Raw genomic sequence first — 14,123 nt, 5'->3', positions numbered from 1 at the left:
TTGTTGCCTTGAAATGAGGAAACGGCTAAGCAACATGAATTTTTATTTTATTTTTTTTTCTATATACATAGTATAGGTTTGTTATAGTTTCCCTATATTTAATTACAAGCACTTACATAGTTTCTTGTTTTTGTCGTTGCTGACGGACGGACGCCTTAGCGCGATTAGGTTAAGGCTTTTCTCATTTGTTATAATACATTGAAACACTCAATAGCTGATAACATGCCACAAGACTGCGTATTTCCTGTTCAAAATAATAATTCTATGATAATTAACTCAGCAGCTTGCACGTTCTGTATATTATGTTATTTTATTTGAATTAATTAGTACGCAGATTTATAAAAATAGAACTTTACGAAATGACCCAGGCATTAGTTTTTTTGGGTCAGTTTTGAAACCGAAAATCAAAAGCATAATCAAGGCTTTATGCATTGTGCAAGATTTCTATGCCATGTACACAATTTTCATTCTGATATGTGGGGGATGGACTAGATTTGGCTACATGACCCACTAGTCTGAATTAAATATTTAGTTCATTTTCGAAAACAAATGTTTCATTTTTGAAATACAATACATTTTAAAATTGTTTATTTGATTAATTGTAGAAATAATAATAGAGGTATATCAAATAGATTAAAATGAAACGTAACCAGCATACAATTTATAAGTGGATCGAACAAGGATCGAACATTTATAAAATAAAGAATAATATAATATATTATTATTTCTTCACGCTTTATGATATTTTAAGATCAGTAATATATAGAATAATAATTGTGTACGAATTGCTTACGATTTCATTTAAGCTTTATGCATATTAAAGAAAAGTATTTGTAGTATTTGGTTTTGCTACTAACATATGAACACGTTTACAGTTTTTGCAAGTGTAGCCATAGACATTGCTGAAGCAGGACTTGCCCTATCAAAGCGGCAATGGCGAGCAATAACGGAACTCATGTGCCCGATCTTTCAATTGGGCTATCAGCCCCAATGGCTTGTAGGAAGGTGCTCAAGGGGGTGAAGTGTCTGGAAACTCAAACCCAAGTACAGCCCATATCACCCCCAGCAACAACAACAACAAAAACAACAACAGCAATAATAATAAGAACTAAGCAACGGCTTAGTTTCATACTTATCGCCAAGCTTCATTCATACTCACTCTGGTTAGGTTAGCAGCTTTTAATGTTGTTTCATAGTCTCGGCGCCCCATCCGTTCCACATGTTGCTGCCCAGCCATCCCACTCAGACACCCACACACACACGCGCAACTCACACAGTCGACACGGACAGTGTACGTGAGCCGAACGGCTGATAGTCGTACATGCGGTTCTTGGGGCTCTTCGTTTGGCGATCGTGCGCTGGCTTTTGGTTTTTGGCTGGCTGAAACTTATACTATAATTAGTCGTGTTCCGTCTTCCCGAGTAAGTAGGTTGGGCTGGCTGGCACTACAGTCCTTAGTCTTGTAGTTATCGTCTAGCTGTGGTGGCTGTATGCTGTGTGTAGCTCGTGCGGTAGTGTAATTAGTACGCTCCAGTCGATCCATACAGTTGGATCAGTCTTCTGTAAGGAATATGGCAAACAGAGCACAAATAAAGCATAAATAATTGCAACAAGTGAAATAAAATAAAAAAAGCGCAGCATAGTCAACCAAATAAATAAAATAGCAAATAGCGACATATTTTTCAACGCATTCAAGCTTGTGCCGCTGCCTTAGAGTGACTCTCAAACTGTAGGCAGCTAGCTTCACTTAAAGTGCAAGACATCAGCTCAAGCTAAACAATTTACACATACATATATTAAATTAACAATCAAATATAATTTAATACATTTTATATAATTAGTTGTAATTTTAATTTCATATGTGTAAAAAGCAAAAATTTAAGTGCCTACTTTTTTGTTCAAAATTTATTGTTACAGGCCAGCGACGGCAACATATTTTTTAAGTCGACAAGGACAGCAGGAAATCAGTGTGCAGCCAGAGCGCATTGGGCATTATGGTGCCCCCTCGAAAGCGGTAAGTCTTGAAAATTTTCAGCACATCAATCATTCACACTTAGTTTTTTCGCACAAGTCAAGTTTTTGTTTTTTTGCATAGCGATCAAAAGCTAAAAGTCTTGATATGCGTAGCAACAGCAAAGAGCGTAGAGAGATCAAAAGTTGTGTGCGCTCTTAAGCAGCAGCGCTCTTTCATGCGTACGCTCTTAAGCTTACGCGCGCTCTTATACATCGTTATATGTATGCATACACATTTAAGAGATAAGCAACTTGTAGCATAATTGCCTGAGCAACAGCTGCCGATCTTCCCTCGGTGCCCCTACCCTTTACTTTTATTTTAACTTTTTGTTTTATTATAATATATATTGCAGGCTGCTGTTCGCCGCTGTAAAATTCCACTTTTCTATAAAAATCTTGATTGACAGCAATTTTGGAAAAATCCTGGTGCAACGGGTTCGATACAAGAATCAGTACGCTACCAAAATAGAGATGAGACACGGGACCCATATACCATGGATGAGAGCTATGACATTGTAGATTCGGCCAGCATACAGCGTGGTGGACAGCCACCAAAGAATTGCACCGCCGGCTATGCGGGCTGCGTGCCCAAATGTATTGCGGAGAAAGGTAATCGCGGTCTGCCTGGACCTGAAGGTCCAACTGGACTTAAGGGAGTGATGGGCTATTCTGGCCAGGATGGTCCACCCGGTGATAAGGGACAAAAGGGCGATCCGGGTCCATATGGCGCACGTGGTGATAAAGGTGAGCGTGGCACACGTGGCATACCCGGTCTTCCTGGTGTAAGTGGCATACAAGGACCTGCTGGCAATCCTGGTTTCCCTGGCACACCCGGAAAAGATGGCTGCGATGGTACTGATGGTATGCCCGGCTTACAAGGCCTTTCGGGTCTGGCTGGTCCACGCGGCTATCCCGGAGGACCTGGTGGCAAAGGTGAGAAGGGTGAACCCGCCAAGGAGAATGGCGACTATGCCAAGGGTGAGAAGGGAGAGCCTGGATTTGGAGGACGCTCCGGCTACCCCGGACCTGATGGAGTACGCGGTGACAAGGGTGAGCGTGGTGAGACTGGCCCATATGGTCCACCAGGACCTCGTGGTGATCGTGGTATCAAGGGTGAGAAAGGAGCATCTTGCTTTGCCATCGCTATGCCCGGCCAAAAGGGCGGGAAAGGTGAGAAGGGTGAGCCTGCACCAAAGCTTCCCGCCATCGGTAAGCCCACATCTTTTATGGGCGGTAAGGGTGATGTTGGCCAGCCAGGTGAGCCTGGAGATCAAGGAGAAAAGGGTGGCCTAGGACCGTCTGGTGAGCCGGGCCATGATGGACAAAAGGGCGAAAAGGGTTTGCCTGGCGGCGCTGGCGATCGCGTAAGATAACAACGCCTACTCTAAGCTAAGGATCAACTTCTAATGTCACTTTTTTGCAGGGTCGTCAAGGTAACTTTGGACCTCCAGGACCTTCCGGCCAAAAGGGTGACCGTGGTGAGACTGGATTGAATGGTCTGCCCGGACAGCCCGGCATGAAGGGTGAGCCAGGACGTTTCGGTGATGCTGGTGAACGCGGTTTAGTTGGACCTCCTGGCCCACCTGGTGGCGGACGTGGACAGCCCGGTGCCCCTGGACCCAAAGGACCTCGTGGCTATACAGGACGACCAGGACCTCAAGGCTTAAGTGGTGTCGATGGGCAGCCCGGACCTGTGGGAATCATTGGTCTCAAGGGAGGTCCTGGTCTTGCCGGTCAGCCCGGACGTGAGGGTCCTGCTGGACCCAAGGGTGAAAAGGGTAATGCTGGACGCACGGGCTCACAGGGACCTATTGGACCCATTGGATACAATGGACCACCAGGACACGAAGGACAAAAGGGTGAAGCCGGTTTGCCAGGTTACGGCATACAAGGACCCAAAGGAGATGACGGCTTGAATGGGTACATAGCGACTTATTTATCATTAACCTAATTTAACACATATCCTTGCAGTATTAATGGCATGAAGGGCGCTAAGGGTGAGCGCGGCTACAAGGGCAATGTGGGTGTACCTGGTGATTCTAAACTGGGCCGTCCCGGCACTCCTGGCCAAGCTGGCATACCCGGACCTCAAGGTGATGCTGGACGTCCTGGCACTCCTGGTGATAAGGGTGACATGGGACCGAAGGGTGATGCTGGTGGTAAATGCTCCTTATGCCCACCTGGTCTTAAGGGTGATAAGGGTGATCACGGTTTGAATGGCATTCCTGGCAATCCTGGTGCTATTGGTCCACAAGGTGAGCGCGGTTTTCCTGGCGAACGCGGTGATGATGGCATCAATGGTCCAATGGGACCTCCTGGTGAGAAGGGCTTAGATGGTCTACCCGGTGTGCCCGGTGCCGAAGGCCAAGCCGGTCAAAACGCGTTTGTCGACTGGAGTCGCATTGAACCGATTAAAGGCGATAAAGGCATGCCCGGCTTTCCGGGTGCTGCAGGTCTTAAGGGTGAGCGCGGCGAAAGCGGCATTTCCGGCGCTCCAGGACTTAAGGGAGATATGGGCTTAAAGGGCGACAGAGGCTATCCAGGTCCACCTGGCTTGGATGGCACTGATGGCAGTCCTGGACGTGCAGGCGCTGATGGCTTCCCTGGGCAGAGCATCAAAGGAGAGCCCGGTCGTCCCGGCTACGATGGATTGAAGGGCGACAAGGGCAGCGCTGGCTTTGTCGGAATTAAGGGTGAGCCCGGTACTTGTGCAGCTAGTGAACTGAAGATCCCACCCAAGGGCAACAAGGGAGATCGCGGCAGCACTGGCATGCCTGGTCCCAATGGACCAACAGGCGTAACAGGGGATATTGGACAAAAGGGAGAAAAAGGTGACATGGGTCCCCAAGGACCTCCCGGCATAGTGGGACCACGCGGTATTACGGGTCCTCGCGGTGAGAAGGGTAATTCTGGACAATTTGGCGCCCCTGGCAATGACGGTAAGGATGGAGCGCGCGGTCCTCCCGGCCGCTATGGTGATCGTGGCCAGAAGGGCGAACAAGGCATTACGGTTGCTGGACCCCCCGGACCTCAAGGACGCGATGGCATGACTGGCGAGAAGGGTGATCATGGACCTGTTGGAGCGCCCGGCGCACTCGGTCCTGACGGTAATCCTGGCTACCCTGGCGATAAGGGTGACTCCGGATTCCCAGGTCAGCCCGGTTCAACAGGAGATTTAGGACAAAAGGGTGAGCCCGGTCCAGTTGGCCCTATGGGTATGTCTGGACCTCCTGGAACGCCTGGCATCGACGGTGTACAAGGACGTGATGGAGCCAAGGGTGAGCCTGGCAGCCCCGGTCTTGTGGGCATGCCTGGCAACAAAGGTGATCGCGGCGCTCCTGGCATTGACGGACCTAAAGGCTTTACTGGTCCAGCTGGTGCCCCTGGCAAGCGCGGTCCAATTGGACTTGCTGGCGTCTCTGGCATGAAGGGTGATAAGGGACCACGCGGTCTGACCGGTAATGATGGTATGCCAGGCGCTCGAGGACCTCAGGGTCCGCCTGGTTTGATGGGCCCCAAGGGTGACGTTGGACCAGCTGGCTTCCCCGGACAGGACGGTGTTAATGGCATGGATGGCGAGAAGGGTAATCAAGGTCTGCCTGGTTTTGACGGACCACAAGGTGAGCCTGGTGATGCTTCGGAGAAGGGACAGAAAGGTGAGCCAGGCTCATCCGGCCTACGTGGACAAGATGGTATGCCTGGAGCACCTGGTCTTACTGGTGACAAAGGCTTGCCTGGCATTGCAGTGCATGGCCGCCCAGGAGCTCCAGGTGAGAAGGGTGACGCTGGACGCGATGGTATCTATGGCAACGATGGTGCTCCTGGTGAGAAAGGAGAGCGTGGCTACCCAGGTCAAACTGGTCCCAAAGGTGATAAGGGCGCTATGGGCATGAATGGCGCTCCAGGTGCTCCAGGCATTGATGGAAAGCCCGGAACAGCTGGTCAACCCGGACCCATAGGATATCCCGGTCCCAAGGGCATTAAGGGCGAACGTGGTCTCGCTGGTGAGCATGGAATCAAGGGCGTTGCTGGTTTGGCTGGACGTCAAGGCTATCCGGGTCTACATGGCGAGAAGGGTGACAAGGGTGATCGCGGTTACCCCGGTCCAAAAGCTGTGGTAGATGTACAACTTGGTGAGAAGGGCATGCGTGGTTTAGATGGAGCTCCTGGCATGCCCGGACCCAAAGGCAACAAGGGTGATCAAGGACCCATGGGATTCGCCGGCGAAAAGGGCGACCGTGGAATGACAGGACCAGCAGGCGCACCAGGCTTGTCTGGAAGCCCCGGTCTTAAAGGTGATATGGGACTTCGTGGCGAGATGGGCTACCCTGGACCCGTGGTCAAGGGCGAGAAGGGTCTTCCTGGACGTGCAGGCAAAAACGGACGCGAAGGTAAATTGAATATTGATTCAAAAAATGTTTTTACTAAAGATGTTGTTTTTTTGTTAAGGCGCTATTGGCCGTCCTGGCCAGAAAGGTGAACGAGGTCTGCCCGGCTTGCCTGGTAATGATGGCTTGGTGGGTCTACCTGGACCTATTGGACCCATGGGCATGAAGGGTGATCGCGGCGAGACAGGAATGCCTGGTATTGATGGCAGCGCTGGCTTGAACGGAGCTCAAGGTATGAAGGGCGATATGGGCTATCCTGGAGCAAAGGGTGATCGCGGCTTGAACGGATTTGAGGGACAAAAGGGCGACAAGGGCGAGCAGGGCGTTTCGGGTCCACCCGGCCTCAATGGATTACCTGGCCTCAAGGGCGATGTGGGCTTGCCTGGCATGGACGGACATCCAGGATCAGCAGGACCTATGGGTGAGAAGGGCTTCACTGGCCCCAAGGGACATGATGGACGCGATGGTATGCCCGGTTTACGTGGTCAGAAGGGTGAGCCGGGTCTAGTGCCACCACCCGGACCCAAGGGCGAGCCCGGTCATCCTGGACGTGATGGTCAGAAGGGTGAAATCGGTATGCCTGGCGAGCGTGGTCTCATCGGCATGCAGGGCGATCGCGGCGAGAAGGGCGAACGTGGTCAAATAGGCCTTACTGGTGCACCTGGACGCATGGGTATCAAGGGTGAACGCGGCGAGCAAGGTCTAATTGGTGTGGAAGGCGCTGTTGGTGCCATGGGCTTCAAGGGTGAACCCGGACAGCCTTGCAGTACTGCGCAGGATTATCTAACCGGCATTTTGGTGACACGTCACAGTCAGAACGAACAGGTGCCACAGTGTGCGCCTGGACACACTGAGCTCTGGACAGGCTACTCGCTATTGTATGTGGACGGCAATGACTATGCGCACAATCAGGATCTCGGCTCGCCGGGCAGCTGTGTGCCGCGTTTCTCCACTTTGCCTGTCATGTCCTGCGGCCAGAACAATGTCTGCAATTACGCCTCACGCAATGACAAGAGCTTCTGGTTGGCCACATCCGCACCTATACCCATGATGCCGGTCAATAATCAAGAAATCAGCAAATATATATCACGTTGCGTGGTCTGTGAAGCACCAGCCAATGTTATTGCCGTGCACAGTCAATCTCTGGCCATACCCAACTGTCCCAACGGCTGGGAAGGTCTTTGGATCGGCTACAGTTTCCTCATGGTAAGTTTTTGTCGATTGTGCAACTGACGCCAAAAACTCAATTTAAATTGCAATTTTTTTTTGCAGCATACGGCCGTGGGTAATGGCGGTGGTGGTCAAGCACTGCAATCGCCTGGCTCCTGCTTGGAGGACTTCCGTGCCACACCGTTCATTGAGTGCAACGGCGCCAAGGGACACTGCCACTTCTATGAGACTATGACGAGCTTCTGGATGGTCACTCTGGAGGACGGCGATCAATTCTCGCGGCCTGAGCAGCAGACCATTAAGGCCGGTAATCTGCTGTCGCGCGTCTCCAGGTGTCAAGTCTGTGTGAAGAACTCATCATAAGCGTACGGACGGACGCACACATGCGCAATAATTTTAATCTAACTGTAATGCCCTTAACTTTACCAACGAGCAATGTACACACACAAACACACACATACATACGAGAACCAACACTGCTACAAAATTCCTTAAAAACTAACCAATGCCAAAAAACAAAAACAACCAAAGGATCCAACAACAAGGATCTATTGCCATTTATGTTTTTTTTTTTCTTTTCGTACAAAGTATCTGCCATTTATATTTGCCTCGTTTGCCACAATGTTCGTAAGCAACTTGTAAAATGCTTTTTTAGTTACGAAATAATTTAAGTAAATCAAGAAATAATAAACTAGCCTGGTAAATACCATATACTATGTTAAAAATGCCGAATTGAGCTTATACTTATTAAAAACAAAGATTTAAACAAACATTACGATATGAAGAGAAGCGGCATGCAACAGCAACAACCACCAACAGAAATTTTTGTTTATGTTTATGAACCAAATCAATGCTAAAAACAAATAAAGAAATTTTATAAAAACAAATTGCCAATTGAAAAATAGTTAACTATGCTGCCTGGGAAAGTTAATACGACAGTGAAAAGCAAATAACTGGGAGAGGAATTCTATAAACAACTGCTATAAATAAGATTTATAACAAAATAGTTAAATAGCTGCTTTCAATTTTAGCTGAGCGCTTCTCATCTCTAAAATAATCAATATTATTTCACGACTATATACTAGTCAACATTTAAAAAATATATATAATTGAGCAAACAAAGAAAAAGGAGATCATGAAATATTTAAAATACACTTCTTGGTGGTAGTTGCTGCTGCTTTGCAGACATCACCACAAAGCAGCGCATCGCGTCCTGTTGTTGTTGAAGCGAAACTCACCACTTTGGTTGTTTTTAAGGCACTTGTGCGCATGTCGTGGTCTGATTGCAGACGGGGTTGAGGTTGTGGTTGTTGGGGGGTACTGCTGTTGGGGGTTGATGAGGGTGGCGCGCACACGTTAGCGATACCGTATGATAATGATATGTACAAGGCCAGCAACAACACAAAAAGTTCCAATCGGTGGTGAAGACACAAACACGTTCCAGCTGTGAGCTAAAAGAAAATAGGGGTAGCTTGGTGGGCTTCAAATTGGAAAAAATAAATCGAGTGGCACAGAAGCAAGTGAGACAGCAGCGAGTGCGGAGTTCAACGACAAGTTGGCTAAAAGCTCAGCACAAGCTTAAATTCAATAAATATTATATTTTTGGCAATTAAACAAATTAAAAGTAGTGCACATAAAATGTAAAGCAAAAAGCCAAGTACAAAGTGCAAGTTGGACCAGCAGCAAAGACAAAGTAACGGAAGTGAGACGGCGCCAACATAAGCCAGACCACCCCAGCCACCACATACACACAGACACAAAGACTTCGAAGCAACCCCATTTTTTAGGCAAAGGTAACAATAAACGCTTGCACATATATGATTATCGTGCTGTTGTTGCTCTTCCAATCGCTGTGCCTCTACTGCCAACGCCTGGTGCTGCACATCCACGACAGATGCTTTCCACGCAACGCACGTCTGCTGCAGGAGGTCGCCGAAACGGTGGGCGATCGTAAGGCGCTGCAGCATTTGGAGCACTTGGAGGTGGAGCATCGCAAGCGGCGACAGAAGCGTCAACAACTGGAGTCCATCTTGACGCTGGGTGTGGGCACCAATCTGGAAGCGTGTCGCTTCTGTGCGCACAGTCCGCAAGGCTATTGCCGGCATCATTTCCATCTGCAGCTGAACAACAGCCAGCGTGTGCCGACGCAGGATTACAAGCAACAGCGGCGCATACGGCGTGAACTCAAGCGTAGCCTGGAAGAGCAGCAGCAACAGCATTACTGTAGCTATCAAAGCTATAATCACTATCGTCTGCCCAGCCGCGCCAGCTCCACCAGCTGTAGTTCCTTAAGCAGCGGCTACGCTTCGCTATCAGCGCTTAGCAGTGAGCTCGAGGAGGCGCCACTTTTGTAGCACACACTTAACACAAGCTCAAGCTCAAGCACACCTGAAGAGGCAATCGAGTAGGCCTCTTACTTGTGTCTATTGTGTAAATTTCTCGTGAATGTTTTACATTGTTCAACGTATATTGACGCAACAAGAATTTCGCTCGTTAACAAAATGTCTGATGTCGAAGTGGAGCAACATCAAATGCAGCAGCAACAGCATCTGCCGCAGCAGCCACTCACGCCGACGCGTCGTCGCCGTCAGCCGGCACGTCGAGATGGTTCCTGTAATGCAACACCGGAGAGCAGCACAGAGCGTGCCGCTGGCTTTTGCCCGTTGGCCAATGGTGTCGATGATAACTGGACGTGGAGCAAGCGCTTCCGTTCCAAGGAGGTTGTACTCAGTGGTGCGAATTTTCGCACAGTGCACTTTCATCCCAATTGGAGCAAAGGCACTGCCGGTATACAAGGCAAACGACCTTTGAACAACGGTCGCTACTACTGGGAGCTGCATGTGTCCCAACGTGTCTTTGGCACTTCCATTATGTTTGGCATAGGCACGCGTTCATGTCGTCTGCATGCAAATGCCTTTCGCAATATGATCGGCGAGAACGAGCATGGCTGGGGGCTCTCACACAAAGGTAAGTGGTCAGAGCAAAAGCAGAGAGAGCGCTAGAGAGTCTAGCTAAACTATTCCCAACTCTTTTTAGGTGTGCTCTGGCATAAGGGTGTAGCGCTTTTATATACCAAACGATTCCGGGAGAACCATCCCACACAAATAGGCATTTATTACGATGGCATTGAAGGCACAGTGACCTACTACAAAGATGGCAAATGCCTAGGAGTTGCCTTTAGAGGATTGCACAAGGTAAGTGCAACAAATATTCTTTAATATATACTTAACTCACCCTACTATATATTCAGGTAACGGAGCCACTATATCCCATTGTTTGCTCCACTGCGGCAAAGACCGAGCTAACGTTGAAGTGTGCGCGTCGTGAGTTTGTCAATCTGCAGGATCGTTGCCGTGCTGTTATAATGCGACGTGTGCGCAATGCTGGTAACCTGGAGAAGCTCAAATTGCCGCTGCCCATACGCGATTATCTGAGCGAAGTTATAGATGATATGGAGCCACTGCGTCAGGTAGACAACTATGATATCTTGTGTGATTACTAAAGCTAGTCCATTTGCGTTTTTTTCGGGTAACAATATGATATATGTAAATTTGTAGGTAAATGAAAAGGAGATGTGCATAATGAATTATGACTTAGAAGCTTAAGCAGTTCTAGTTGAAGCCGTGAAAATCGAATATCGTAATCGAAAATCGAACAGTGTGCCATAAGAAAACGAAGGAGGGCATATAATTAATTGTGTTGTAAATTTCAAGTACTTGTACTCACCACAATTTATTTAAGCTTGTAAAAAAGAACAAAAACTTACCATATTATTAGTTTATATTTGTGTTCAATTTTTAGCAAAATTATTTTCTGGTAATAGGCCAATTTGGTGCAATATTTGTGATAAGGCGGCGCAGCATTGAAACCTCCACTTTAAAACAAGCTATATACTTAAACATAAATAGCACTAAGCAATTAAATAGACAAACATACATATTCTGTATTTTGGTACGAGTGTGAAAATCTAGTCAAAAGCACATGTATATCAAACCGAATTGTATTAATTGGTAATGCAGCAAACAGTTTACAATAGTTAATAAGTTCTAGTCAAAGTGGATCTCATTTAGACAACAGTAGCTGTAAAAAAAAAAAAACAAACTTGTTTAAGAGATAAATAAATTAGTAAAAATTATTTGCATATGCTATGTATTATTTTTTGGTGTCTACATAAATAACTATTAGATACAACCTTGTAAAATAAATTTTCAATTGTGCACATTGTAAAAATAAAAAAAACATTACATTAACTAAATTAATTAAGCACAGAACTTAAGTTTCTTTGTTTTAGTTTCTATATAGCAGATTCTTCAATATTACAGCTCATCAGTTAAATGATTTATATTTTGCAAGTGATCGCCATAATCCGTGGCCTCGCTACCCACAAATGTATCATAGTTATTAAGTATTTCCAGATAAGATAAGCGATCGTCATGATCCTCATCTGTGGACACAAATAAATGGTCCACTTCGTCGGTGGCTATGGCCGCATTACTAGGTACAATCCAGGAAAGCACCTATGCACGAATACAATGAAATAGTTTAATAACTTTTGCATAATTAATGATTTTATATTTTACCTCTTCGCCTGTGAGTGCACCATCACTATTTTGATCATAGTCTTTGTCGAAGCGCTCCTTTTCTGTTATCAGCCAATCCTTGTCATGATTCTTCGCTGCATCGCCTATGAATTCTTGGAAACTTATCTTGCCATCGTGATCAATATCCTTGTCCTGCATTGTATGCTCCAGCAGTATGGGTAACATTTGTGGATGCTCTTCAGGATTTTGGAATAATATGAACTCTTCAAGTGTCAGCACACCATCTTTGTTGCCATCTGCCGCATTAAACATTTCCTTATCTTGTTTTATCATTTTCTGTTCTTCTTCATAACTATCAAAGTCAATGACTGCCTTCTTAAAGTTCTCATCTTCCATAGAATATGTATCCTGCAAATATTCCTTCCAGCTGATATTGTCATCCTCATCCAAATCCATTTCTTCAAAACGATCGGTGGCTTCTTCCTCAGATAGTTTTCTGTACATTTTAATTGATACTTTTAGCAAACATTGTTATATTTATTTAATTATTCTACAGACACATGCAGCAGGCAATGATAATGATTAGCTTGGTTAATACACATAACAACACTCACTTAAAAGACCTTAATATCCACGCTTTTAGCTCGTGTCTATCTATAAATTCGTCCTTATTCAGATCCATCATTTTAATTCAGTATGCCTTCTACTATTTACATTGTTAATAGTTTAATTCAAATTCATTGTTTTTTTTTAGACTTTTTTTTTTTTTTCTTTTTTTTTTTTTTTTTTTTTTTTTTTTTTTTTTTTTATTTGAGTATTGTTTTTTTCGTTTTTTTTTTTTTTTTTTTTCTGCTCTTTCGTGTTACCTGTGGATGCAGAGCAGAGAGAAATGAAATTTATGCTCAACATCAAGCACACGTGTGTGCACAATAGACGCAACAGCTTTAAAAAATTCATACAATTAATAATAACACACATACACGTATGCGGAAACATGGGGATAAACAATTATTCAGAATATATGCATGCTTGTACTAAAAACAAACGCTGAGTCAGCACACTCACCTATTATAGCCTCATGATCAAACTCCACATTATGTTCGCCGTGTTCGCCATGATGATGAGCATCCCTGGGCACGTAGTTACCATCCTTAACGCGTTCTTTACTCACATGCTTCTCATGCGTATGTGTGGCAACTGCACCATATGCTGGCATGGGTCCCACAGCCGCCAACACAGCAATGCCAAATAACAGCAACGGCAAATTTCCAGACATTTTAATTTTCTTGAAAAGAATATTCAAGTACTTTGAATTTGTTGCTTGCCGTTTACACGTCGTTTGCACACTAAAGATGCTTGGCGTTTCTCTGCGCTGTGATGCTGAGCGTTACAAAAACAGACCTACACATACACCCCCCGTCCCGTGGAAGCACTTGTAGTTTTTGGTTTAGCCGGCGGGCAATAAATAAATTCTTTTGAACTTCTATAAACTCTTCAGATTGATTTGCGTAACCTGAAATACATAAATATGTGTGCGTAAGATGTGTGTGTTTATGTATCTTTGTATCTTGTTCGAATTCAAACCAGAGCTGTAACATATTGTTCAGAAAAAGTTTAATCGAACTATTCAACAAACTGAACACGCGACCTATGTACATATTATCAGATAAAACATAGAATATATTTATAATATAAACAATAGTTGCAAACGAAAACGAACAAGTATTTGTTTTTAAATGTACAGCTCTAATTCAAATCATATTTACTTTTACCAGCTGTTAGCACCTTACATTTTCCAACAACTATTTCACACAGAAATTATTCCAGAATCAACATATTGTTGTGAACTTTTATTCATTTCTTTAAATATTTTTAACACTTATAGCAAGTTTTTTGCAAAATATTGAAAACAATTTTACCTTTGAACAAAATTCAGCATCTTGTTTTACTTTAAAATAGAGCATGGATGACAGTGTGGTGCATTCTGTAGATGACATTCATTGTTATCCTA

The 14,123-nt window shown here is 45.5% G+C and overlaps 4 protein-coding genes and 1 long non-coding RNA gene across 5 annotated transcripts; 4 read left to right on the top strand and 1 right to left on the bottom strand.

Moving 5' to 3' along the window:
• Positions 1 to 1,427: 1,427 nt before the first annotated feature.
• LOC117135047 lies at positions 1,428 to 2,386 on the top strand. The gene is made up of 3 exons (XR_004458962.1): positions 1,428 to 1,562; positions 1,918 to 2,014; positions 2,367 to 2,386. It is a non-coding gene; the product is annotated as an uncharacterized LOC117135047 (long non-coding RNA).
• Positions 2,387 to 2,423: 37 nt separating this feature from the next.
• LOC108608009 (collagen alpha-1(IV) chain) lies at positions 2,424 to 8,087 on the top strand (the record flags this gene model as incomplete). Its single annotated transcript, XM_033293715.1, has 5 exons — positions 2,424 to 3,377; positions 3,437 to 3,933; positions 3,985 to 6,404; positions 6,463 to 7,607; positions 7,674 to 8,087. Coding segments are annotated over 5 exons (5,277 nt in total), but the record flags the coding sequence as incomplete, so codon positions are not given.
• A 952-nt stretch (positions 8,088 to 9,039) lies between these two features.
• Positions 9,040 to 9,945, top strand: LOC108608472. The gene has a single exon (XM_017999861.1). It carries the CDS (start codon positions 9,389 to 9,391, stop codon positions 9,923 to 9,925), a length of 537 nt encoding a protein of 178 aa, XP_017855350.1. The 5' UTR covers positions 9,040 to 9,388; the 3' UTR covers positions 9,926 to 9,945.
• A 19-nt stretch (positions 9,946 to 9,964) lies between these two features.
• On the top strand, positions 9,965 to 11,663 carry LOC108608471 (SPRY domain-containing SOCS box protein 3). The gene is made up of 4 exons (XM_017999860.2): positions 9,965 to 10,538; positions 10,608 to 10,765; positions 10,822 to 11,040; positions 11,129 to 11,663. Exons 1-4 carry the CDS (start codon positions 10,073 to 10,075, stop codon positions 11,174 to 11,176), a joined length of 891 nt encoding a protein of 296 aa, XP_017855349.1. The 5' UTR covers positions 9,965 to 10,072; the 3' UTR covers positions 11,177 to 11,663.
• A 90-nt stretch (positions 11,664 to 11,753) lies between these two features.
• LOC108608470 (reticulocalbin-2) lies at positions 11,754 to 13,978 on the bottom strand. Its single transcript, XM_033294067.1, is given in 5 exon segments — positions 11,754 to 12,088; positions 12,152 to 12,608; positions 12,727 to 12,867; positions 13,174 to 13,625; positions 13,903 to 13,978. Coding segments are annotated over 4 exon segments (1,014 nt in total). The 5' UTR covers positions 13,389 to 13,625; positions 13,903 to 13,978; the 3' UTR covers positions 11,754 to 11,887.
• Between the last annotated feature and the right edge of the window lie 145 nt (positions 13,979 to 14,123).

This window comes from Drosophila busckii, chromosome 2L (assembly GCF_011750605.1).
Source record: "Drosophila busckii strain San Diego stock center, stock number 13000-0081.31 chromosome 2L, ASM1175060v1, whole genome shotgun sequence".
NCBI lineage: Eukaryota > Metazoa > Arthropoda > Insecta > Diptera > Drosophilidae > Drosophila > Drosophila busckii.
This window is presented reverse-complemented; position numbering and strand designations above follow the sequence as displayed.